The 27,866-nt window shown below is 42.1% G+C and overlaps 1 protein-coding gene across 7 annotated transcripts in view; it reads right to left on the bottom strand.

Annotated features, from left to right (window-relative positions):
* Nucleotides 1-24,654, bottom strand: part of LOC143782312 (uncharacterized) — a 261,375-nt gene extending 236,721 nt beyond the window's left edge. For 3 of the 7 annotated variants that reach the window (XM_077269636.1, XM_077269637.1, XM_077269638.1), the window contains exons 1-7: nt 24,488-24,576; nt 22,532-22,600; nt 21,894-21,950; nt 21,214-21,303; nt 18,653-18,736; nt 13,316-13,340; nt 1,455-1,499 (exon numbers count right to left, since the gene is read on the bottom strand). In XM_077269636.1, coding sequence (XP_077125751.1) covers nt 1,455-1,499; nt 13,316-13,340; nt 18,653-18,736; nt 21,214-21,303; nt 21,894-21,899 — 250 coding nt within the window. In that variant the 5' untranslated portion in view covers nt 21,900-21,950; nt 22,532-22,600; nt 24,488-24,576. Of the gene's footprint in view, nt 1-1,454; nt 1,500-13,315; nt 13,341-18,652; nt 18,737-21,213; nt 21,304-21,893; nt 21,951-22,531; nt 22,601-24,487 lie in introns of all 7 variants that reach the window. The other 4 variants (XM_077269634.1, XM_077269639.1, XM_077269635.1 and 1 more) reach the window with 3 other exon arrangements.
* Nucleotides 24,655-27,866: the final 3,212 nt, after the last annotated feature.

Genomic DNA, 27,866 nt, shown 5'->3' with positions numbered 1-27,866 from the left:
CAAAGTTGGAAAATTGCAAATTTTCAGAAATTTTTGACATATTTCTGATATTTATTTGTAAATAAAGGCAGAAACTAATGACAATTTTACTATTAACAAAGTACAATGTGTTTTGAAAAAAAATCTCAAAATCACTGGGATTTGTTGAAGGGTTATAGAATTACTACCACATAAAGTGACACTGGTCAGATTTGAAAAATTTGGCCAGGTCACCAAGTGTGACGTGCAGGTCCTCATTTTAATATGGATGGAAGATTTGAATTTTATTTTATTTCCTTTGTGATGCAGATCATTTTTTTCCTTATGAATCCATTACCGGTGGTGAACGGTTAAGGTACCGTCACACTAAACGATATCGCTAGCGATCCGTGACGTTGCAGCGTCCTCGCTAGCGATATCGTTTAGTTTGACACGCAGCAGCGATCAGGATCCTGCTGTGATGTCGCTGGTCGCTGAATAAAGTCCAGAACTTTATTTGGTCGTCCGATCGCCGTGTATCGTTGTGTTTGACACCAAAAGCAACGATACCAGCGATGTTTTACACTGGTAACCAGGGTAAACATCGGCTTACTAAGCGCAGGGCCGCGCTTAGTAACCCGATGTTTACCCTGGTTACCAGCGTAAAAGTAAAAAAAACAAACAGCACATACTCACCAGCGCGTCCCCCAGCGTCTGCTTCCTGCTCTGACTGAGATCCGGCCCTAAAGTGAAAGTACAGCGGTGACGTCACCGCTGTGCTGTTAGGGCCGGAGCTCAGTCAGTGTCAGGAAGCAGACGATGAGAGACGCGCAGGTGAGTATGTACTGTTTGTTTTTTTTACTTTTACGCTGGTAACCAGGGTAAACATCGGGTTACTAAGCGCGGCCCTGCGCTTAGCAACCCGATGTTTACCCTGGTTACCCGGGGACCTCGGCATCGTTGGTCGCTGGAGAGCGGTCTGTGTGACAGCTCTCCAGCGATCAAACAGCGACGCTGCAGCGATCGACATCGTTGTCGCTATCGCTGCAGCGTCGCTTAATGTGACGGTACCCTTACTGGTTCCACGCATACCTAATGAGAGCAGCCATACAACTCAGTACGGTGAGGTTTTTCTTTTTCACCCTTCTCCATAGATTTTAATATATGTCTTCCAATACGCATGGTCCTAGGCAGTCGTTTCAAAGTATATATTCTCCAACATGCAGCAACATTCAAACTACAACACAAATGGCTGCAACAACAGATTCTCTGACACATAGAGCCCGTGGTACGGATATAGCATGAATCAACTGATAGGTTCCCTTTTATACTACATAGAAAATCTTGCCTGGACAGCAAGATCCTAAGCAGCACTATCACTTGATATGGCTTGTTAGTAATTATCATGTAGAATTAAAATCATCATCGGCAAGTCTGAAGATGCATTTTTAAGAAGCTGCTTTTTTTTGTGTAAGGATTAATATTTTTTTGTATACCTGGTTGAAAATTCCTCACAGGTTGCACTTTCTTTATTTCTTCAACTTAAAAAGAACAAACAAAAAATTAGTCACCAACACACATACTGAGATAACAAAAAATGTACTTTTCTTACACTTGGTGTATATTAGATTCTACGGAATGCTACTAGTTTAACCTAGAAGCGGCTGTATGGCACTTAAACACTCATAGCCTATCGATGCTTGATGGTTTTGGGATCCGATTGCCTGCTGATCAGAATAAAAGGGCTGCAGGGCTCATGGCACTAAACTGCCGTACAAGGCACATGCATCAGCATGGACAAGATACTGGGTCTATAGAAACAATGAAGGGGAGTCTGATCTCAATTCTGCTGGTCTGTATGGTTGCAGAGATCAATGACCCCCCATTTAGACCGACTAAAATCCTAGAAAACACCTTTAGGCTATGTGCACATGGCATCTTTTAGGCAGCTTCTGCAAAAGTGACACATAAAAGGAACATATTACATAGTAATGTCAAAATTACATGTGCTCCAATTTGAGTCACGTCTTTTAAAGGGAATCTGTCAGCAGGTTTTTGCTGCCTCATTTGAGAGCAGTCTGATGTAGGCAAAGAGAAGCCAAATCCAGCCATGTATCATTTAGATTACTGGGTGCAGGGGTTCTCAATCAGAGCTTCTAGATTTAGCATGAAGCCCTGCCCCCACCAGGCTCTCTGTGTACAAAGTCCATAGACAGTGAGGTGCTTAGAAGTTAATGTTTCAGTGATAAATCCTTCAGTTAGTAAACAGTACTTTGACAAGTGACAACTGAACTGTGTTTCAGCCTCTCTCTCATTAGATTATATAGCAAAAACCTGATGACAGATTCCCCTTAATTCTGAAAATATCTGTATACCAGACATAAACACGATTATCATAATTTTACTGACGGACAATTCTCTTTGCATTTGCAAATCTGCACATTTTCAAAGGCGTGAATATGGGCACAATTTACCAATGACTTGCGCCATTTAATACACTTTTTAGAACCTATTGCAAAACATCCAAATAATGAGAAAATGAGGCCTGGTTAAACTTGTGGAGTGAAGTACAACATATTAAGTGCATTTCTACATAGAAAGTCACAAAAAATGTGACTATTCTAGGTAGGCAATTGTGGTCTTAAAAACGGTAAGGAATAAATACCGTAGGTTTCAGCCTTTGATTTTTCTGAATCCATAAGTCACAAGTTTTACAAAATTCACCATTAACATTTTACATGTTGGTCTCCTGCTCTTTACCAACATTGGGAGTGAACTAAACATGCTGGTGCAATTTGTGCCACATTTATAATTAAGGTAGGACATTTAATAAATATCGAGTTTTGAAGCAAATTATGCATTTTTTTATTAACGTGGGTCACTTTTTTAAAGCCTCTAACAATCTGTTACGGGCAACTATTCCAGATTTCTCTTAGGATAGTTATGTACTGTATAATTTAAAAAAAAAGTCCTTTATGCTGGATTTTTGGAGATACAAAAACACACTTCAAAGTTTATAGAATCGGCATGAGTTTAGTTAACCCAGAGGGTCCTGCCAAATTGATAACAAAGCTACTCACTTCGGATCCTTGGTTCTGCTCCTTCATTCACAGCCATAATAACCAAGGTGCTCAACACAGCAGCAAAATCAGGTAAAACCAGACCCACAGCCCACCTGCATTCTATCTACCTCTAAAAGTTGAAATGTCAATTTGCCGACAGGCTGAAGAAATGTAACACCCCCAGTATAACATATGTTCACGTTGCAGCTGCGGTGTGGTTTTTTCCTGCTGTAAAACTGCAACATTTTTGCAGATATTGTAAAAAAAGTAAATAAATCGCTGACTGTATTATAAAGGCAATTATAATTCATTCATTAAAGCATAAAAACAAAACTTACCCAGTATTACTTCAAGATTTGATAGGAAAAAATCCGCCAGCGTTCAAGTAAAAAGGACGATACTATAAGACACTGTGGAATGACTTTAGAACAAATCGGCCACAGTGCTAGTTAAGCACTGTGGTTCTATCAACTGGTTTTCCTTACACAAGAACACAATTGCCCTTCCTGTGCAAGGAACCGTAACACCGCCTCTATTACTTGGATGGAGCTCTGTTGCAGTTGCCTGCACAGCAAATTGCAAGAAGCACCACTATAAGAAATGCAGAAATCATCTCTATCCCTTGAGATTTTGAGGGTTCCTGATACTGGAGCCCCAACCAATTGTTGGAACAATAGCGAAACATTTTTCAAAGAGAATACCCTTTTAACTTACAAAGTTTGCAGTTATTCACCGAGTTGACATTTCCGTGCAGTCTTCATTTGATACCTCCATGTTTGAGTTGCAGCGGGATGCTCCGATAAACAGCCCACTGATTTCAGCGGGCACCAGCTAATTCTTCACTTCCACTCATGTGGCAATGCAGAGGAACTGAACACTCGCTGGTGGTGGATTCTTCAGTTTATAGCCGATTGCTTGTTTTCAGTGGGAGATTGTGTTATCAGCTTATTTTCAGGGCTTCCTTATATTAAAAAAAAATGTTTGACCAAACCTAACAACCCCATTAAAAAGAAGTTCAAGAATATCCCATTATTGAGCCTCCCCTGCCTCAGTATGCAGAGGTCCTCAGCGCTGATTTTACCACTTTGTATGGTGGAATCTTTGTTGTAAAGTCCAGTACATCAGTACTGCTCGTACTAGTGCACTTTTCTGGTGAACTTGTGCTTCTACAAATCAGCCAGGAGCTGCAATATAATTCACGTGGAGAAAGAGCAGCTGCTTGTTCCCATGATTGAGTCCAATGAAAAAATTGGTCTGCACTCAATGTGAAGATGTGCTGGGGGGAGTAGGCTCTTAACCCAAAGGTCCAGGAAGAGGTATCCACTGCACTCAAGAAGGTTGGTTGCAGAACTTTTATTCAATAGTGTACACACACAGGGACATGGTGAATTTGAGCTTTGGAGACCGAAAAGCGTAAAAAATAAGGCATTTCAACCCGTCTCGGGTCTTTGTAAGCGGTCACTGAATCGGAAAAGTAGGACAGTATCCAGAGAATGTGTTAATCTTGATGTGGTGGAGTCTGGATCCAACGTGTGTACCTGGAGGTATGGCAGGCGCTTTTCACGCCATTGCGGAGGTCCATTTATTTTTTTTCCACTTTTCCATCTCACATTCACCATATCCATGTGTGTACAGTACTGAATAAAACTTTTGCAACCTACCTTCTTGAGAGTGCATTGGATACAGTTGTGCTCAAAAGTTTACATACCCCGGCAGAATTTTTGCTTTCTTGACATTTTTTCAGAGAATATGAATGATAACACCAAATATTTTTCTCCACTCATGGTTAGTGGTTGGGCGAAGCTATTTATTGTCATACTACTATGTTTTCTCTTTTAAAATCATAATGACAACCCAAAACATCCAAATGACCCTGATCAAAAGTTTACATAGCCTATTTCTTAATACCGTGCATTGCCCCCTCTAACATCAATGACAGCTTGAAGTCTTTTTTGATAGTTGTGGATGAGGTTCTTTATTTTCTCAGATGGTAAAACTCCCCACTCTTTGTGGCAATAAGCCTCCAGCTCCTTTAAATTCCTGGGCTGTCTAAAATGAACTGCACGCTTGAGATCTCCCCAGAGTGGCTCAATGATATTGAGGTCAGGAGACTGAGATGGCCACTACAAAATCTTCACTTTGTTGTGCTGTAGCCAATGACAGGTCAACTTGGGCTTGTGCTTTGGATCGTTGTCATGTTGGAGCTTCCAAGTACGTCCCAGGCGCAGCTTCCGGGCTGAGGAGTGCAAATGTGCCTCCAGTATTTGCTGATAACGTGCTGCATTCATCTTTCTTTCAACTTTGACCAAGTTTCTTGTGCCTTTGTAGCTCACATATCCCCAAAACATCAGCGAGCCACCTCCATGTTTTACAGTAGGAATGGTGTTCCTTTCATCATAGACCTTGTTTACCTCTCTCCAAATGTAACGTTTATAGTTGTGGCCAAAAGTTCAATTTTGGTCTCATCACTACAAATTACCTTGTTCCAAAAGTTTTGAGTTTTGTCTCTGTGCCGTTTTGCGTATTCCAGGCAAGATACTTTGTGGCATTTGTGCAGTAATGGCTTTCATCTAGTGACTCGACCATGCAGCCCACATTTCTTCAAGTGCCTCCTTATTGTGCAGCTTGAAACCGTCACACCGCTAGTTTTCAGAGTCCAGTATTTCAGATTATGTTATTTGTGGGTTTTTCTTTGCATCCCGAAAAATTGTTAGTCTACCTGTTTTGTTTTTACAGAGCCACCGATTTTCCATTTGTTAATCATAGGTGGATCGCTGCTGATTGGCATTATGAATTCCTAGGATATCTTTTTGTATCCCTTTCCTGTTTTATACAGATCAACTACCTTTTTTCGTGGATCCGTTGACAATTATTTTGCTTTCCCCATGATTCACGCTCTAGAAATGCCAGTGGCTGGATGAAAGATGCAAGGATCTGTCGGAATCCCAGAAACTCAGCTCACTCAGCTTTTATGCACACACACTGATTACAAGCAAACAGGTCACAAATGAGGATGTTACCATTAGTAGCCATTCAAACCCATTTGTGTCAACTTCTGTGCATGTTATCAGGCCAAAATCACCAGGGTATGAACTTTTGATCAGGGTCATTTGGATGTTTTGGGTTGTCATTATGATTTAAAAAGAGAACACGCAGTAGTTTGACAAATGGCTTCACCCAACCACTAGCCATGAGTGGAGAAAAAGTTTTGGTGTTACCATTCATATTCTCTGAAAAGAGGCCAAGAAAGACAAAATTCTGTCGGGTATGTAAACTTTTGAGCACAACTGTACCTTTTCCTGTGCCCGTGATGGGACAGGAGCTGGATACTTTAATTATTAAAGGGACTGTCAAATTTTTATTTATTTTTCATAACAGGGTGTTAGGGAAATTATTTATTGACCAATAAGTAGGTATTACATGTTCAGCCCTGATTTCCTACCTTGTATGAACATTATACTAACAGGTTTCCCCAAGAACATAACAAGGTTGGTACTGTATCACAAAGGAGGACATCTGTGCTGAACCAGCAACACATTATCAAATCAGGATCAACACAAGCCCGCCGGGACGCGAAATGCGCATCTGTGCCGTGCTGGCGGGCTTGTGTTGATCCTTCCTTATCACAGGTAAGCAATACTATACATGACCTATTTTCCCTTTTCCACTCTACATCTATGGCTATTGTACCCTTCAGAACATATGATATTTTGAGCTTAACTATATAGGTATACAGCACATTGTGTGTTGCTTCATTTGCTTGATCTACCCTTTGCCCTCCACCATTTTCCTCCTTATTTTCACATATCTGTATAGTGATAGTGTACACTGATGGTATTTATGTTTAATGTATTGTTTCAATAAATGTTTTTTAATTTATTGGGTTTGTGGCTACTCCGTTTTTGTTTGAACACCATTATAATGATTGTAGCTGTTCACATGTCAATGTTTCCAGACTGTCTACATAAAGGAACCAAACATATTTGCTTTTTTAATCCAAGTCACAGAAAAAAATCACTCAAGTCTATGCCATACAGCTGGCAGTAGTCATGAGATTATTATTACGGAGACTGATATCAAGTTCATGAGTCAATCTCTTAAGTGGACATCCTAGTGCACACTGGGTTATCTAGTTGTTTATACAACCATATGATGCCCAGAAAGTCTTGCTCGTAGATCAGTGTTCCCCAACTCCGGTCCTCAAAAGCCACCAACAGGTCATGTTTTCAGCATTTCCTTAGTATTGCCCAGGTGATAATTGAATCATCTTCACAGGCAATAATTCCATCACCTGTGCAATACTAAGGAAATCCTGAAAACATGACCTGTTGGTGGCTCTTGAGGACCGGAGTTGGGGAACACTGTCGTAGATGCTACTCTAATCGATAAGGATTTTGTACAATACATTTTGGCCACATATTTGAGTCTTCTTGCTCCATGCCAGCCAGATAAGGAAGAATAAAAAATAAAGAGACAATTATGTTGTCAAAAGGAGATCTAAATATGAAAAGCCATTGAAATTAAATTTGAAATGTTTAACCTTATCGCAAAGATTATTTCACCGAATTATGGTGAATGGGATAGGAACCATGACCAATAACACCGATTCCTACCCTTATCATCCCCTCATGCAGTTTCATTAAAACACTAAGCATAACAGAATCACCCTCTTATTACTCAATAACAATAAATAAGGATCGTTAGCAGAATTCTCAATATTTACAGAGTCTGCAGAAAAATATCAATTTTAGGTTGCTGTAAAGTAAGGGAGTTGGGGACTTCTCTAGTACAGGGGGTCTCAAACTAAAATGGGGGTCTGAGGCCACATCAAAAAAATTTAGATAGGAAAGACCTGCCCACAGGTCCAACCTGAAGCACAAAGACACTGTCTCTGTCTCTCTCTATGATGAGTAAGGCTACTTTCACACTTGCGTCGTTCGACGCACGTCGCAATGCGTCGTTATGTAGAAAAAACGCATCCTGCAAAGTTGCCCGCAGGATGCGTTTTTTTCTCCATAGACTTATACATAGCGACGCATTGCGACGGAGTGCCACACGTCGCAACCGTCGTGCGACGGTTGCGTCGTGTTTTTGCGGACCGTCGGCACAAAAGAACGTTACATGTAACTTTTTTTGTGCGTCGTGTTCGCCATTTTCGACCGCACATGCGTGGCCGAAACTCTGCCCCCTCCTCCCCGGATATTACAATGGGGCAGCGGAAGCGTCGTAAGACTGCATCCACAGCTCCCGTTGCGATTATTGACACACTGTCCGTCGGGCCGACGGCCCGTACCGACGGACTAGTGTGAAAGTAGCCTAACAGGTTTGTGCTTTGGGGCAGCACAGGGCAGGTCTCCGTTTCTTTGGCCTAGAGTATCAAGATAAGACTCTGCCTACAGTCCCGCCCCAGAGCACGAACATCTCATTAACTGATTAACTGAACATTTCTAACACTGATTATACAAGAATCACAAGATGGATTTCTTCACCTCAGGTATCATTTTAATCAGCGTAACAGCAGCAACATGACAATGCCTGTAGTTTACTTTGCAAAATCCTGCTGACAGGTTCTCTAATTCTGTGCACTGTATGTCCTATTGTGGGTTCCCATGTTGGAGAAACAGGACAGCAAGAGCAGGATGAGATCTCATCACCACACGATTACAGACAAATAAAAAAACATTTACCTATGGCCAAACATTTCTGCGGTCCAGGAAACAACATAAATATGATAGTTGTCATTAAAAAGGCAACTTCAAGTCACAAAAACATCGAAGAGTTGAGGAATGCAAGCTTATTAGTCTGATATCCTCCACACACTGTCACGGGATTTATGACTCACTACAATATCTGAAGAATCTGCTCCAGAGACAGGAGGGCACTAGGTCTCTGCTAATAAAACATTCACATCACTAATCTAATTAGGGGTTCACTCTCTAAGCTCAGTTTGCTTGTTTATTTAAATGTTCATTTATTATACCATGCCTCTGCTCTTTTGTACATATTTGTGGGTTTTCAGATACTTTGATATGACATGCCTGATGACCAGACCCAAGAAGTTTGGAAAGCTTGCTTTGTAACATTTCTTTTATTTTTGTTAGCCATTAAAAAGGTATCATAACTACAAGATTATCATCTTGTTTTTCCCACTGAATTCAATCTTTTTTTCAACTGGCTAACTTTCACACATCAGTATTTTGCCGTCAGGCACAATCCGGCGAATTTTGAAAAAAACAAAAAACAAACAGATCCGGTGAAAGTTGCAGCCGGGTCCGTTTTTTTTTCTCGCATAGACTTGTATTAGCACCGGATGGCCTCATGTTTCATTCTTCACGCTCTCTGGAACAGGAAGCCCAAACTCTTTCCCCGGGTTTAACCCCTTTCTGCCAGCTGAATAGTACGTCAGCTGGCAGAACCCCCGCTTTGAGGTGGGCTCCGGCGCTGAGCCCACCTCAAAGCCGCGACATGTCAGCTGTTTTGTACAGCTGACATGTGCGCGCAATGAGCGCGAGCGGAATCGCGATCCGCCCGCGCCCATGAACTAGTTAAATGCCGCTGTCAAGCGCTGACAGTGGCATTTAACTAGCGCTCCAGGCCGGGAGTACTGGCACCGCTGACCCCCGTCACATGTTCGGGGGTTAGCGGTGAATTGCCATAACAACCTGAGGTCTCCTTGAGACCTCTATGGTTGTTGATGGCCGATTGCTTTGAGCGCCACCCTGCGTTCAAAGCAACCCGGCATTTCTGCTACATAGAGGTGATCTGTGCTTCACCTCTATGTAGCAGAGGTGATCGAGTTGTGCATGCTTCTAGCCTCCCATGGAGGCTATTGAAGCATGCCAAAAATTTTTTTTTTTTTTTTTTTTTTTTAAGTGTTTAAAAATATAAAAAAAAAATAAAAAAAATTATATATAAAAGTTCAAATCACCCCCCTTTCGCCCCAATCAAAACAAAAAAAAAATCAAATCTACACGTATTTGGTATCGCTGCGTTCAGAACCGCCCAATCAATAAAAACAAAGGATTAACCTGATCGCTAAATGGCGTAGCGAAAAAAAAGAATCAAAACGCCCAAATTACGTTTTTTTGCTCACCCCAACATTGCATTAAAATGCAATAACGGGCGATCAAAAGAACGCATCTGCACCAAAATGGTATCATTAAAAACGTTAGCTCGGCACGCAAAAAATAAGCCCTCATCTGACCCCAGATCACGAAAATTGGAGACGCTACCGTTATCGGAAAATTGCGCAATTTGTTTGTTTTTTGTTTTGTTTTTTAAGCAAACTTTGGAATTTTTTTTTTACCACTTAGATAAAAGAGAACCTAGACCTGTTTGGTGTCTGTGAACTCGTAATGACCTGGAGAATCATAATGGCAGGTCAGTTTTAGCATTTAGTGAACCTAGCAAAAAAGCCAAACAAAAAACAAGTGTGGGATTGCACTTTTTTTGCAATTTCATCGCACTTGGAATTTTTTTTCCAGTTTTCTGTTACACGACATGGTAAAACCAATGGTGTCGTTCAAAAGTACAACTCGTCCCGCAAAAAATAAGCCCTCACATGGCCATATTGACGGAAAAATAAAGTTATGGCTCTGGAAATAAGGGGAGCGAAAAACGAAAAAAGCTCCGGGGGTGAAGGGGTTAAATAATAATAAAAATAAAACTATCTAGCAAAAAAACGGATCCGTAGCTCATAGCACCAGTTTTTCACAATTTGCGCCTGTTCTGTTTTTCTCAAAATTCGCCGGATTGTGCCTGATGGTAAAAAACTGATGTGTGAAAGCAGCCTAACACCGTACCAAAACTTTATTTTCTTTCAAAAACTAAACAGTGTCGCATTCCGATGCCTAGTGTACTGGGACCACATAGTGCCCTTACATGCAGTTTGATGGCTATTACAGGCCCCTTTCATTCAGTATGATGGCCACCACAGTACCCTACACAGTTTGATTGCCTCATTGTCCCCCCTAAATACAGTATCATGGCCCCCATCCCCAGTATACAGCAGTATCATGGCCCCCAGATTCCCATATACACAATAGCCCCATAGTCCTTTATTTACAGTATAGTGCCCCCACAGCTCCCTACATACAGCATGCTCCCACAGGTCCCTATATATAGTATGATGGCCCAGAGATACCCTACACGGTATAATGTCCCCATATCTCCCTATATGCAGTATCACCATCACGGCTCCACAGGTTCCTTACATACAGTATAACGGCCCATAAGATCTCCTACATAAAGAATGATGGCCCCACAGCCTCCTTTACATACAGAATTATGGCCACAGAACCCATACATACAGAATGATGACTCCACAGCTGACGTATACACACAGTGTGATGGCCTTACTGTCCCCCCTCTACATACAGTGTGATGACCTTACAGCCCCTACATACAGAATCATGGCCCCACAGCCTCTCTATATACAGAATCATGGCCCCACAGCTGCTCTACATACAGAATGATGACCCCACAGACCCTTATATAAAATATCAGGGCCCCCACATTCCCCTATTTACAGCAGTATCACTGCCACAAAATCCCTTATAAGTATCATGGCCCCAAAGTTCATCTATATACAGTATAATGTCCCCATATCTCCCTATATACAGTATGATGGCCCCCACAGGTTTCTTACATAGCTTATGATTGTCCATAAACTTTTCTACATAGAGAATGATGGCCCCCACAGACCAGTTACATACAGAATGAGGCCCAACACAGATCCCTTACATACAGAATAATGACCCCACACATACACAATGATGGACCCACAGCTGTCCTACAAACCGCATAATGGCCTCACTGCCCCCCGACATACAGAATCATGGCTCCACAGCTTCTCTACATACAGCATTATTGCCTTCATTGTCCCTTATAGAAAGCAGTATCATGGCCTCCACAGTCCCCTATAAACAGCACTATCATGACCACAAAGTCTCTTATACACAGCAGTATCATGGCCCCAGAGATCCCATATACATAGTATAAGGTCCCCAGTCCCCTATATACACAGTATACTGTCCCCATAGCACCCTATGTCCCCCCCACAAGCAAAATACACAGTATGTCCCCACAACACGCTATATACAGTGTAATGCCCCACCCCACGGCTCCCTAAATATAGTAGGATGAACCCAGAGATTCCCAAATCACGATATAATGTCACCACAGTCCCCTATACACAGAATGTACCCACTGCAGCCTAAAAATAGTATGATGGCCTCAGAGATCCCCTATTCACAGTATATTGTCCCCACAGTGCCCTATATACAGTACAATGTCCCCACTGCACCCTATATACAATATACTATATCCCCATAGATCCATATATAGAATGACAGCACCAGAGATCCCCCTATACACATTATGCCCCCACAGCTCCCAATATACAGTATGATGATCCTCACAGCTCTCTGCATACAGTATGATGGACACCCACAGTGCACTATATACATTATGATGGCTGCACCGCTCTATATAGAGAACGATGGCAACACAGCCCTTCTATACACAGTGTAATATCCACACAGCTCCTTCATACAGTATATTTTCACTAAGGTTATCTCCACAGCTCCCAATATACAGCATAACGCCCCCTCACAATCCTCTATATACAGTATGATGTCCCCATAGATGCCCTATGCACATCATGTCCCCACAGCTGTCTATACAGAATGATGACCCCCACAGCTCTCTATATACGGCATAATAACGAAAGTACCCCATTTACAATATGATGTCCCCATAGTTTTCCTATATACAGCATGAAGGCTCCAAACCTCAACTATTTACAGTGTAACTCCAGTGCAAAATTGCTTAGGGGCCACGTGTGGCCCCACATATTTGAGACCCTTGTTCTAGTAGGATATTACAAAGTTTAGCATTTAAAAGTACTACTAATATCTGGCATTCAATGAGAATGCTCCTAAAAAGTAGCAATAAGAGAAATGCTATACAATGACAAAATAATCCCCGACGAAAATGCAGAAATGCATTTCAGAAAAAAAAAATTCTAGTGATGTAACTATAGGAGTAATTCATCATCTACCAAGAATAAATAAAAACACTGAATTGTATAAACCCAATATTATTTAAAAGGTTACCTATATAAAAAAATGATTCTGCTTGCCAAACCCGTAATCTTCAGAAACATTGAATGGCACATAAAGTACTCAGAAAAGTACTATTGTGAAGGAACAATGAACAGCATTGCACAGAAGCTCACAGTCTCTCTGGCAAATGCATAGACATAAGGACCCATTTGAAAAATAAAATACACTTACCGGCCTTTTTTAATGCGCTCAGTTTCTTTAAAGTGAAGAAGCAAATCAGTCCCAAAACAAAAGAAAAGAACAGTTAACCTTAGGAAGAAAGCAAATTCACAATTACTTGGGAAAACAGTGAGTAAGGGTTAGCTTTTTCCACCGGGTAGAATGGAAAAAGCTAAATTTAAGTCCCGTTGCTCAAGTGGAAGTTAATCTTCTGCTGTATCGAGGACAGTAAAAGAAACTGAAACCCAAAACATGTATTACCCCCCAATGAGGCAATATCTGTAGTTTGTTCAGACAGAGATATTACTTGTTAACAGTTGTGACATACATTGTAAAACAATTTCGGTAAAGTCCTTAGAAGAAAAAAATAAATATAACTAATTTAACAAGTAATCTTTTAATACTGATTTGGCTGCATATTCCCACAAACTCCCCTGAAAAAAATTAAAATGACAGCTACGCTTTAAATACACATATGGGTGTGCTATGGGATCTTCAGTGGCTCATTTTGCTTAATTAAAAATGCAATTAGTGCATTGTAAGTCTACAGTTGTGCTCAAAAGTTTACATACCCCTGCAGAATTTTTGCTTACTTGGCCTTTTTTCAGAGAATATGAATGATAACACCAAAACTTTTTCTCCACTCATGGTTAGTGGTTGGGTGAAGCCATTTATTGTCAAACTACTGCGTGTTCTCTTTTTAAATCATAATGACAACCCAAAACATCCAAATGACCCTGATCACAAGTTTACATACCCTGGTGATTTTGACCTCATAACAAGCACAGGAGTTGACACAAATGGGTTTGAATGGCTACTAAAAGGTAGCATCCTCATCTGTGACCTGTTTGCTTGTAATCAGTGTGCGCAAAATGGCACAGAGACAAACCTCAAAACATTTGGAACAAGGTAATTTGTAGTAATTTGAAAGGAACACCATTCCTACTGTAAGACATGGAGGTGGATCGCTGATGTTTTGGGGATATGTGAGCTACAAAGGCACAAGAAACTTGGTCAAAGTTGAAGGAAAGATGAATGCAGAACGTTATCAGCAAATACTCGAGGCACATTTGCACTCCTCAGCCCGGAAGCTGCGCATGGGACCTACTTGGAAGTTCCAACATGACAACGATCCAAAGCACAAGCCCAAGTCGACATGTCATTGGCTAAAGCAGAACTAAGTGAAGATTCTGGAGTGGCCATCTCAGTCTCCTGACCTCAATATCATCGAGCCACTCTGGGGAGATCTCAAGCGCGCAGTTCATACTAGACAACACAGGAATTTACAGGAACAGGAGGCTTTTAGCCAAGAAGAGTGGGGCAGCTTTACTATCTGAGAAAATAAAGAACCTCATCCACAACTACCACAAAAGACTTCAAGTTGTCATTCATGTTAGAGGGGGCAACACACGGTATTAATAAGTGGGGTATGTAAACTTTTGATCAGGGTCGTTTGGATGTTTTGGATTGTCATTTTGATTTAAAAAGAGGAAACACAGTAGTTTGACAATAAATGGCTTCACCCAACCACGAACCATGAGTGGAGAAAAAGTTTTGGTGTTATTCATATTCTCTGGAAAAAGGCCAAGATAGCAAAAATTCTGCATTGGTATCTAGGTCACTAGACATAAGGTCTGGTCTATAGTGAGGAGGTTAGAGATGCGGCGATTGACAATGGAAAGAGGACCGTATTCTGGGTAGTGGGTTGGCTAGAGCGGTCAAGCGATAACATGTTTTTTTTTTGGTTTTTTTTCACGGCCCAGTTTCAAATTGCATACATATTCTGGTTATGAACAAATTTACAGTACGCATCCGGTTCATAACCCAGTGATTGTCTGTATTGATTAGTCTTTAAAAAGTTATGAATTTTTCCAATGGACTTCATTACCTTAGTTTTTTTCCCTCTCAAACTACATGCCGAAAGTGTTCCTACCTTATTCATGTACGCAGAATAGCGGATTTATACTGTAGCTGTAGTAAAAATGCATACTCCAGTGTGAGATTCTCAGCTCAATTCCTCCATGCACAGACACTATTTAAAAACATCCCCCCTCTCTGAGAATAGTGTAAGGAAGCAGAAACTCACATTGGTGTACAAAGTTTTGTTAAAACTGCAATTCAAGTTAGCTACTCCAAGTGCATGAACAAAGCAGTTGACAGAACTTTCAACATAAGGTTTGGAAGAAAAGAAAGCAAAATAAAGTACCGTAATTGAGTGTATTGCAAAGATTCATAACTTTGCAAAGGCGGATAATGTAATTAAAGAGTAGCTGTCATTTTGATTTTTATTATATAAAACTATTTTAAACTACTTTTAAATATATTACCGAATTGTACCTCTTTCAAGCCTTATGCTGTTCCCCAATTGCTGCCCCTGTCCCTTTTTCCCTCCAGTAGATGTGTGTCTCTATGTTCTATTCATACTCAGCTCAATCCAGGCTGAATACACATATGATATGGGAAAGTCACCTCTGTCAGCTAAGGGTACCGTCACACAGTGCAATTTTGATCGCTACGACGGTACGATTCGTGACGTTCTAGCGATATAGTTACGATCTCGCAGTGTCTGACACGCAGCAGCGATCAGGGATCCTGCTGAGAATCGTACGTCGTAGCAGATCGTTTGGAACTTTCTTTCGTCGCTTGATCACCCGCTGACATCGCTGGATCGTTGTGTGTGACAGCGATCCAGCGATGCGTTCGCTGGTAACCAGGGTAAACATCGGGTAATTAAGCGCAGGGCCGCGCTTAGTAACCCGATGTTTACCGTGGTTACCAGCGTAAAAGTAAAAAAAAACAAACCGTACATGCTCACCATCTGATGTCCGTCCGGTCCCTTGCCGTCCGCTTCCCGCTCTGACTGTCTGCCGGCCGGAAAGTGAGAGCAGATCACAGCGGTGACGTCACCGCTGCACTCTGCTCTCACTGTACGGCCGGATCTGTCAGAGCAGGAAGCGGACGGCAAGGGACCGGACGGACATCAGATGGTGAGCATGTACGGTTTGTTTTTTTTTACTTTTACGCTGGTAACCACGGTAAACATCGGGTTACTAAGCGCGGCCCTGCGCTTAGTAACCCGATGTTTACCCTGGTTACCCGGGGACTTCGGCATCGCTCCAGTGCCGTGATTGCAACGTGTGACCGCAGTCTACGACGCTGGAGCGATAATCATACGATCGCTGCGACGTCACGGATCGTGCCGTCGTAGCGATCAAAATTGCACTGTGTGACGTTACCCTAAGACAAGCACTGTTTAGCATAACAGTGAACAGTGCTATGCCTATTGTATTTCCTTGGGGATTAATATACTATTAGGTTTTGCTCAATTGGCCAAACCCACTTGCAGCTATGCTTTGGAGAATGCATGTCATCACTTTATGGGATTTCTCAGGAGAAAATGAAGTTGGTTAAAAAAGTTGACCTCCCAACTGCTTGTATCTGTTTTTCCGTGAAAGAATTACCATTTTATCATGAATGGATTTGTATTACACTCACCCAAATATTTCACTGTCCAGAACTGTAATTTTCATGAGGAAATCTTCTTTCCTGACTTTCATGAGCCCATCTCATTTTTGCAGTTTCCACCATACAGTATCAGTACCACTCACCAGTAATCAGCAACGTTTTGAAAGCAGAGTGATGTGGACAGATGATGTAGAAGCCACAGACGTGGCGAAGAGATCTTGTACAAAGACAGGAAGTGTTTGGTAGACAAACATCTACCATCGAGTCTTGATTCTGCAGGATGTCAGCTTATTCACATACAATGACATGCTTCATTGCATAAAAGCTGAAAACTTGTAAGGTCATTTTATAAGGAAGAAGTCCAGGAAAGGTCCTTTAGGATTATACTTTTGTAGAGAAGAATAAACTTGCCACATGCTGTGGTCAACTCATTGTCTAGTGACTAATGCACTGAAAAAAAATGGTTGTCCAGAGCAAACCCAGTAATGTAAATGAGCTATCAATTTGGCATACTAATATGCCAGTCTGCGATGAGCCGTTCAAATCTAAACCTAATTTGACAGTTTGTGGAAGACCACAGGCTAATCCTGAAACTTTAGTGTGTAATGCCAGCCATTCACTTTCTGGATCCTGTTGGTTCGGCCAGAAGCCATCTTGGCGGGCTCTCCCATACATAAAAGCACTCGTTCGGCTAAGTGCTCCTGTGTTCTCAATGAGAGCCGTTGCCAGTCATGTCTGGCTGTAGCTCATCTCCAAGAGAACAAAGCTAATCGGCAATCTGAAACTGAACATGTCCCATCGACATGTTCCCCGACAATTAGTTGTACGGGGCCCCATGTACAATACACAGTCAGCCATACTCACCAATATCATTAGTCTAATGTTGAGCCCCTAAACTGTGCTTTTGTCAGGTGTAAGCACTAACAACATTCCTGGCTATTGTAAGACGGTTTCTAGCTCAGCAGCAGTTTACCACACAGTAATGACCTCCTTTATGCCCCCTATAAATAAATAATGTGGTTTAGACTGTAATAATGCCTCACTTCTGCTCCAGCACAGTAATAATATGTCAATTTGTGCCCTCTTCAAAATAATACCCTTTGTGTGTGCGATGTGGCTGGCTTATAAAAAAAAACTAACAGGGCAGTATATAATATATAAAACCCTTATCCTACAGAGTAGATATTACACAGAGAGTACCATTACCATTCTGTGCACACCACACTGTCACAGCCACCTTCTTCTGTACTTCGCTCCTAGAGCGTCACCTCCTTGGCCAATGGCTAAGGGAGGAGAACCTAGGAGCAATCATCCACTCTCCTCACCTAGAGTCCGGGAGTGTGGGCAATAAATCACTGTGCAGGTCTCATCCCCTCCCATCCCACCAAACCAAATACCCTTCCATTCCATTCCCATCCTCTCCCCACACTAAATGCTGCTCCATCTGTATTTGACCCATGCCCACTGTGACTTAACAGATTTATTAGCAGCAGTAATGCAGACAACTAGTTACCTAGTAACACATCTTCTGTGGGTCACCAACACCTGGTAGCACTGAGGCTACTAAATATTGGAGCACAGGAATCTTTACATTTAGTCTGCTTGTAAAACTGCTCACGCTTTCCAAGCAGAGGCATTCAGTCTTGTGTATAGCTATACACGAGGCAGATTGTAAAGCCAAAAATATGGCTTTACAGGCATTAATGCTATTGCAACCTCCGATTCCAGATATTCTTTAAAATAATGAACAGCAGTAGCAGTAATAGTTCTTAAAACAAAGGAGGTGTATTTGATAGGTGAAAACAGAATTTCTTACACACAAAGAAAAGGCAGCAATAAATATTTCAGCTTGAAAAATTAAAAATGAAATAGAAAATACTGTACCTCAATGGTTTCATTTGTCGTTTGATGTGCCATTTGCAAGTGTATTCTAAAGTTCTGTAAAGAACTACAGTAGAAGTTGCAGTCCTGAGGAGTTAAAAAAAAAAAATAAAGTTTATGGTTTTATTAGTTAAAAAAAAAAACTAAGTAATTTTGCACAAATAAAATTAATTGAACAGAGCTAAAGAGTTGTAATTAATGCACCGCAGCATTTATCTTACATATAACTGCAGGCATCACCACAAACCTGTGACTGAGTACATACACTATCTATTCATCCCTAAACCGAGATCTAATCTAGTGGTCTAACCAACCAGCGACACTAAAGGCCTCCATACACAATAAATGATTTGGCTGGAAGCCATCTTGGCCGGCTCTTCCATACACAGGAACGATTGCCTGGCTGAGTGTTCCTGTATTCTCTCTGAGAAAACTGGCGACTGACATCTGACAGCAGATAATCTACGGGAGACTGTAAAATTAGCAGTCTGAAATCGGATTAGCCAGATCGATATACCAACCCACACCACCATGACAATAAAATGTCCGGGGATCTCATACACAGACTGTGGATTGAATAAGCTGATATCTGCAGGTTTGGCCAACATCCACCGATCAGCTACTTGTTCCCAGATCAATAATTATTTAACAGCCAGTTTACGAAGGCCAAATTGCGCATCAGGTGAGCAGAGAACAACCAGTAATAGATGGTTCCGTGCGCCCCGGCTGCCATTGCTATCGGGAGTACATGTCCTGTTAGCACATGCGATGTGCGGCCAACAATGATTATCTTTTTGTGTGCAAATTAAAAGATTATTTAATTTGACAAATAAACATTTTGCTCATTCAGCAGCCAGTTTAAACGGTCCAATAATTAGGTAAGGAGTGTTCCACAGTAGTCGTGCAGTATGCGGGTATGTGCACACGTTGCGGATTAGGCTTAGGAATTTCTGGTGCGGATTCTGCCTCTCCTGGCAGAAAACGCACCAGCGGATTTGTCGCGTTTTTTGTGCGGTTCCACATCTTTTCTGTGCGTTTTTGCTGCGGTTTTCTTGTGGATTTGCTGCGTTTTTTACCCCTGCAGTTTTCTACAATGTAATGGGTACAAAAACGCTGCAGATTTACAAAAAAGAAGTGACATGCTACTTCTTTTAAACCGCAGCGTTTCCGCAGCGGATTTTCCGCAAAGTGTGCACAGCATTTTTTTTTTCCCTCATTGATTTACATTGTACTGTAAATCAACTGCAGATCTGCAGCGTTTCTGCACTGCAAAAAAAGCTGCGAATCCGCAGAGAATCCGCAAGGTGAGCACATACCTTTAACTGTTCCTTTAGACAGAATTTCAGCAACGCTACTCATGTCACGCAAGACGTGTTAATATAAGAATGAAGGACGAGTGATCATTGTCTGATAAAGTGATATAAGTTATATTTAACCCCTTAGTGACCATCAGGCATGAACAGGCCTTAATGACCGGATATTTTTTTCCACTTTTTCCTCCCTTCTTTGCAGCGGCCATATTTTTTTCATACTTTTCCCTGAAAAAGGCTATATTGGCTTTGCTTTAAGAGGGGAAATCTTTTACTATTTTTAGTGCCATTTAAAAATAAATTAAATTACCGGTACTGTAAAAAAAATTTGCAATGCAAACATAGAAAAATTAGATTTTTTATGTTGTTTTTTTTGTTATATTTATTAATCACATTTCACACCAAATGACCGGTTGAAAGAATTCTCCTGGTTAATACAGGTGTCTGGATGCCAAATATGTGTACGGTTTTTGATGTATGTGCCTTATATTTAAACATTTTTTTTTTCTTAACCGGGACCATTGATTTTTTAGTATTTTTAATTTTTTCGCAGACTTTTTTTATACACTTAATTTTTTTTTTTTTATTATTATTTTTTTTTTTTAACATAGCTTGTTCCGCAAGAGATAAAAGATTTCTAGAGATGATTTTTTTTTTTATTGCTCCTTGGTTTCCTCGTTGATACTAGAGCATCCATAGGAGCCCAAGTAAAGGAAAACTGCCCCCTGTTGCGCCAGGCATCATTAGCAGAACTGATCTGGGTCTGCAAAGACCTACCAGCTCTTTTAATCATAAAGATCTCACTGATCCCTAACTCCTACAAAAGCGTTGGCAATCGCTACGGTAAGTACAAAGTAGCTGGCAAAGGAAAAGTCGTAAGTGGTAATAAACCCTCTCCGTGGTCCCCTGCTGTTAGACAGCATATATTGCAGGTGCAGGAGCTTTAAGGGGGTATCCCCATATGTAGTAGGTACAACATTATTAGCAAAAACTAGCTCATGGAGATAGGAATACCCCTTTAATCGCGTACTGAAAATTTACAATGGTTTAGACGTTAAAGCCCACTATCAAGCGCGATAAATTTATGACATTTGGTAGTTATCTGGTTAAATTCCTATCGTTATAACAAAACCATTAGACAACTATCCCTGGATTGTGTATATAAGTGTACTGCAATAACAGTAAATGCTTGCTCATATTTCTGGTGAACCCGGAAAACTAATTCACAATATAAAAGCAACCACAAAAACTTACCTTGCATTTGAATTTGGGTTTCACAGTTGGGTCTGGATCTTGGTTTGAACCTTCCTTAGGTGTTGAAGTCTGGTTGCCTGAACTATTGTTCTGGAAAATTAAAAGTTAAAATATTAATATTTTTCAGTTAAAATTACACAAATAGTTATAGCGCTTACTGAATAGCTGCCTTTGTAGCCTGGATACCTGGGTGCTACCGATAATCAGATGTTCGGCGCCGCAGCTGCATGTGTCGCGGCTGTGTGATACTCAACACATGCATGGAGAGCCTGTTTGTTGACAGCCGCGACACATGCAGCTGCAGTGCCGAACAGCTGATTACCGGGAGCACCCAGGGCGCTCTCTCCATTAGCATGCCTGCTAAATGCTGAGATTGCCGTATTTAGGGGGTTAAAGTTCCTGGAGTGGTGCAGGGACTGCTCCTACACTGAGTGCTGGGTGTCAGCTGTCAATCAGCTGACACCAGAAGGCGACTGTGCGCACAATGCCTATGTGTGCGCAAAATCGCCTGGACAATCTCAGTACATCTGAGGTCAGTAAGTACCAGCCGAAAACGACGCACTGAGTACGTCCAAGGTCGGAAAGAGGTTAATAAGGCTCTAGAAAAACATTTTTAAAAAGTCAAATTCAAATATTTTGTCCTTATAGGCTCATAAAACATCACACAAGATATTTCTAACCTGCATTTTCACTCCTGTGGTTTGCGAAACAGAAAGTTGAATGGCTGTTGTAGGATTCTGTGGAGAAAAGTATCCTATTAAAATATGCACAGAAAGGTTGTAGCAACATGGCAATACAATATATGATTACTGCATAATACAACAAATATATACACATATACCAACAATATATTATACACACACACCTCAACTTCCTCAACTTAGTGGAATACAAGATTCACGGTTTCATAAAAAGAAAAAAAAAAGGTTTCCTTGGAGTACACAGGAACCATCGGACGTCCTAAAGCTGCCACTAGGATGGGAAAACTAATACCAGTACTGCAGAAGTAAACATCCCTCAGGTTACAACTAAATTCCCTGCCTAACCAGCCCTGCATTATGCTGTATTTACTGAAATCTAGGCTTAAAGAAAGAAGTTTTAACATTTGTTTTAAGTCAATCTCTGAAAGGCAGGATGATTAAGACCAAAAGACACTGAAAATCTGTAAAGCATATGCCATCAAACATTGAACACAATCCTAAAATCCAAACCCTCTGTACAGCCCCGCCTTTGATGATAAATTTAGGTGATTACTGGTTGTCACTTGTCTCTACCCTAATACTCAAGTCTTTTCTATGTCTTTCCATACATCACATACTTTTTCCAAACCTGTATTTTCTCAGTTGTGGTTTTGAGTGTCCAAATATTGTTCACTCGCTGAAGATGTCTGTGGAGAAAAATATTACATTAAAGTATGCAATAGACGTTTCTGCCAAGGTAGAAAAATAATGTTTAATTCAAGGATAAGCAGAGATTCAAGTAAAACATTCACAGCTTCAGGTTGCCAAAACAAAACGGGCATCAGGGTGGAGGGGAAATAGACCTTCCCTGAGTTTTTCTGGAGTTCATGCAGCCCATGAATCTAATTTCTATGCTTTCCATCAAATAGCCCGGCACTTGCTAGATGCATCTATTTTGGGAATAAGCTTATTGTCTGATCAGACTATTCTATCACTACTGCTAGACACTGAGTGCAGCTACAACACAATAACTATACTATGGAATTCTCCAGTATATGCCTAATAATATGCATTGCTAGACAGACAGTTCAGCGATATAACGAATACTTGTAAATTCATTGAGTATTTATATATTTTGTATTATGAACAAATACAGGATCACACGAGTAGGAAAAACAGTCAATTTCATGGTCCCTCACAGTGTAACCCTCGCACCTTTTTAATCTGTGTATTTTTGCTACATGTATATACGTCAGTTTCATTAATAAAGCATTTGTATTTTAGCTGTGTGTTTTCTATAAGCGCTTGGTTAGATATAGAGAGATGGAGAGAGAATAAATATCCCCCAAAAATTATTATATACACACACATATATATAACCATTTTAACTCCTTACTGACTGGGCCATATTTTTTAAGTCTGACCAGTCTGAAACGCTCCAACAAATCCCATTGATTTTGACAATGTTGTTTCATGACACATTGTACTTTATGGTAAATTTATGATGACATCTTCTGAATTTATACAAATATCAGAAATTGTGCAAAAATTTATAACAAAATTAGCAGCTTTCAAACTTTGAATGATTATCCCTTTAATCCAGATAGTCATACCACAGAAAATTATTAATAACATCTCTCGTGTCTGCTTTACATCAACACCACCTGTAAAACGTTGTTTTGTTAACATTTTAGGTTTAAAATCGTAGCAGCAATTTATCGTTTTTTAAGGAAATTTACAAAACGTATTTTTTTTTAGAGACCTTTTCAGTTTTGAAGTGACTTCTGGGGTCCTCTATATTGGAAACCCTCAAAAGTGATACCAATGTAAAAACAGCGCCCCTCAACGTATTCAAAATTGATCAGTTAGTGAAGGGTGCTTTTCAGGTATTAATGTAAAGTGGCACAGCAGAAAAGAAGACATTTTCACCAATTATAGCCAGCAGACTCTAAGGCCGTTATTTGCCCATGAATTGCCACAGCAAACACCAGGACCACACAATTAAGATCTCAGGGTGCTGATGGGGCTAAAGAGGGAGAAGCCACACTGTTATTCACGTAGATGCTGTAGTCATTATTGACAGCAGCATTTATGGGGTTAAACAACTATGGTCGGTACCGACACTGATCGTGGCCGATACAGCATGCTATAGTGTACGGCGGACAGTGCTGGATTGTCACCTGTGTGGGGACGCTAATCTCTTATAATGCAGGTCAGTAAAAAGATGTGTTGGTGGTCATTAAGGGGTTAAAAGCAGCATGTTCGATCTCCGTGACCCCAAGAAATCGCCTTTGAAGTTATGAGAACCAGAGCGCGCATTGGGGTGTGGAGAGGCTCCCTCAGCTTCCCGCGGTGCAGCCAGTGCCCCCTCCCCCGTACAGCCGTCCCCGGCGAACAACACATGCACACTAGTATATGTCTAGCTCGCTCCACTTGTGAGAAGAGCGATGAGCAAAGCCCCTCTCTACGCGACCAGTGACTCCTCCGGGATACCATGGCTGCCTGCAGGGACCGACATACTGTACTTCTGGGCCCAGCATTCTATAACTCAGGCTATTCTACCGTCTCGGGCCTGTCCGGTGTATTGTACCCACCCGCGCCGTTAACACGCAGCTGAATTCTTCAGAGCCTCACTCCCGCTCATAATCCGGAAATGATAAGAACGTCACCTCCGGGTTACGCTTTACGGTTAAACTGACGTAAAATTGGAGCTTTACCGATGACGAAGGGAAGTACAGCGAGCAGACACTAGAGCGAGTTTGTGCTCACGCGCTAGTCAAGTAGCATGGGGCTCTGCAAAGATGGCGGCGCCCGTTATACAGCTATAGGAAACTGAAGTAGTTGCCATCTCTGAGGGGTCTCCTGCACGGTGACCCCCGGAATAGTCGCAACCGGAGTGTACAAGAACCGATGTTTATTCCCTTTCCTTCCCCCATAGTGGTGTCATCAGCAGGGAGACGGGTCACCTACAGAGCTGGCAACGATTAGGACGAACATTGTGTTCCTGTCATCTTCAAGACAGAAGATTACCGTGTTTCTTATGTACAGCACTAGATTGCTTTCTGTGGGGAAAACGATCAGTTATAGTTCTATACCTATTCACGGCTAACAATGAAATAAGTGATGTTATGCAGCAAGCTTTCCACACTTAGGAGCCTTCCCCAGGCACGAGGCCGAAGTTGGTTTCTTATTCGTCAGTTTCGTATTCTGCAGTTTTTTCTTTTCTGTTTTTTTTTTTATAGGTTTAACAACAAAAAATAAACATCACATGAATAACACGCAATGCAGTGAGGGGGCCCTGATGTGAATACACTTAAAAACAGCTACAAAAATTATAAAACTGGCACAAAAACGGGCATCAGTGGGCACCGAAGGGCGTTAATGAAAGGGTTAAATTACTTTGGGCCACTGATATCACAGTGCAGACATATAGAACAGGGTGCCCCACATCAAAACCAGGTCTCTACAGCCTGGCCCAAACGGGTTCTGGGCATCAGAACTGGCATCAAAGTGGGCAGTCGATTTTTGGCCATTTGAATAAGTAACTGGCATTTTTAAGGGGTTAAATGACTTTGGGCCACTCATCTCACACTATGAATACACAGATAGTAATGCCCTGCATCAAACCCAGGTCCCTCTAACCTGGCCCAAATGGGTTCTGGGCATCAGAACTGGCATCAAAGTGGGCAAACAGCACATTTTCAATAAGTGATGTTTTTAAGGCCATGCTGGAAGTACCTGGGTGGGTTTGATGCAGGGCATCAATCTACTATATAATTGTCTAAGGGTCACTTCCATCTTTCTGTCTGTCCTTCTGTCTGTCACGGATATTCATTGGTCGGGGCCACTGTCTGTCATGGAATCCAAGTCGCTGATTGGTCTCGCCAGCTGCCTGTCATGGCTGCCACGACCAATCAGCGACGGCCACAGTCCGATTAGTCCCTCCCTAGTACCCTGCAGTCAGTGCCCGGCGCCCGCTCCATACTCCCCGCAGTCACAGCTTACACAGGGTTAATGCCAGCCGTAACGGACCGCGTTATGCCGCGGGTAACTCCGTTACCACCGCTATTAACCCTGTGTGACCAAGTTTTTACTATTGATGCCTATGCAGCGTCAATAGTAAAAAGATCTAATGTTAAAAATAATAAAAAATCATTATATACTCACCTTCCGCCGCCTTTCCCGCTCCTCGCCACGCTCTGGTGACCGCTCCAGGCAAGCGGCAGGTTTCGGTGCTAAGGTGGTATGCGACAAGGACCTGCCGTGACATCACGGTCATGTGACTGCAACGTCATCACAGGTCCTGCGCGAGAAGGACCTGCCATGACGTCACGGTCATGTGACCGCAACGTCATCACACCCTGGGACCGGAAGCTGCCGCGTGCACCGCGCACAGGCGACAGAACTACAAGGGGCCCTCGGATCAGAAGGTGAGTATGTTTATTTTTTAACCTGTGACATAACGCGGCTGGGCAATATACTACATCACTGGGTAATATACTACGTGGGCTGTGCAATATACTACGTGGACATGCATATTCTAGAATACCCAATGCGTTAGAATTGGGCCACCATCTAGTATCTATATATTCTTAGTGTGAGATCAGTGGCCCAAAGTTATTTAAAGGGAACCTGTCACCCCCGCAGTTGTTTCAAACTAAAAGAGCCACCTTGTGCAGCAGTAATGCTGCATTCTGACAAGGTGGCTCTTTTAGTTCTGGGTGCTGTAACTAGAGAAATAATCAGTTTTTTAATTTGTCAGAAATACCTTGTCTTCAGTCAAGGAGGCAGGCCTTTCCCCCCTGCTGCAGACGCCACACAGCCGTCACTCACATCTTCTTGGCGCCGGGCGCTGCCTCCTCACCGCTGTTTTGAAAATAGCCGGCGCCTGCGGTCTTTTTTCCTGCCTGGTGTAGGCGCAGTGAGCGCTGTCCGTCTTTCCTCATATGCAGTCCAGCTGACTGCGCCTGTGCGGACGCCCTGCTTGTGAATCCCAGCCCCGCAGTGTGAATAAATCATAAGTCACTGCGGGGCTGGGATTCACAAGCAGGGCAGCCGCACAGGGGCAGTCACCGAGACTGCATATGAGGAAAGACGGACAGCGCTCACTGCGCCTACACCAGGCAGGAAAAAAGAGCGCAGGCACTGGCTATTTTCAAAACAGCGGTGAGGAGGCGGCGCCCGGCGCCAAGAAGATGTGAGTGACGGCTGTGTGGCGTCTGCAGCAGGGGGGAAAGGCCTGCCTCCTTGACTGAAGAAAAGGTAAAAACTGATTATTTCTCTATACACCTAGCTCATTCGCAGCTGGTCTTCACTGATATCACTCTCCTGTGCGTCGCTCTCCTTCACGCTCACTGAACGATGTTCTGCTTTCAGTATTATCTCTGTCCAGGAGCTGCAGCACTTTCACGTGGCTGCACGGCTCCTCATACGTTCTTCCTGCCTTAGACTGCTCCAGTCTGCTCTCTGGCACTATCTGACTGACTTTCCCTCCAAACCACAATATATATAGGGGTGTCACCTAGCAATAGGATCAAAAGCTCCCCCTTGTGGCCTGGAGTGTGAACATGTTGTGTGTATGGTGATTACCTGATAAAAGATATCCTTCATCTCTTCCAAACGTAACATCACTCTCCCTGTGAAGAAAGCAATGCCACTGTGACGACCAGGACCCTGGGGCGCCACACTTCCGAGGCAAGAGCTTCCTCTGGTCAAGAACCTCCCTACAAATGTTTTATTGAGGACCGATCTGGGACAGTTGGTTGCTCAATACATTCCATGCTATCCATGCCATATTCCATTTCTATAGAAAGGTAAAATCGTGATAGGAAGCAGCAGCAGCCATGTCCATCAGTCAATTCTGTAATTGTCGTGACAATTGGCGGCAGCAGAGTTGCGTCCCTTGACAAATTGGTGGCAGTGGTGGGATCTGCGTGATTCCTCCTGCTGTTAACCTTGACAAACTGGTGGCAA

The sequence above is a fragment of the Ranitomeya variabilis genome, chromosome 6 (genome assembly GCF_051348905.1).
Source record: "Ranitomeya variabilis isolate aRanVar5 chromosome 6, aRanVar5.hap1, whole genome shotgun sequence".
Taxonomy (NCBI): Eukaryota; Metazoa; Chordata; class Amphibia; order Anura; family Dendrobatidae; genus Ranitomeya; species Ranitomeya variabilis.
Note: the sequence above shows the minus strand (reverse complement) of the source record. Positions and strands in the feature narration are given on the sequence as shown.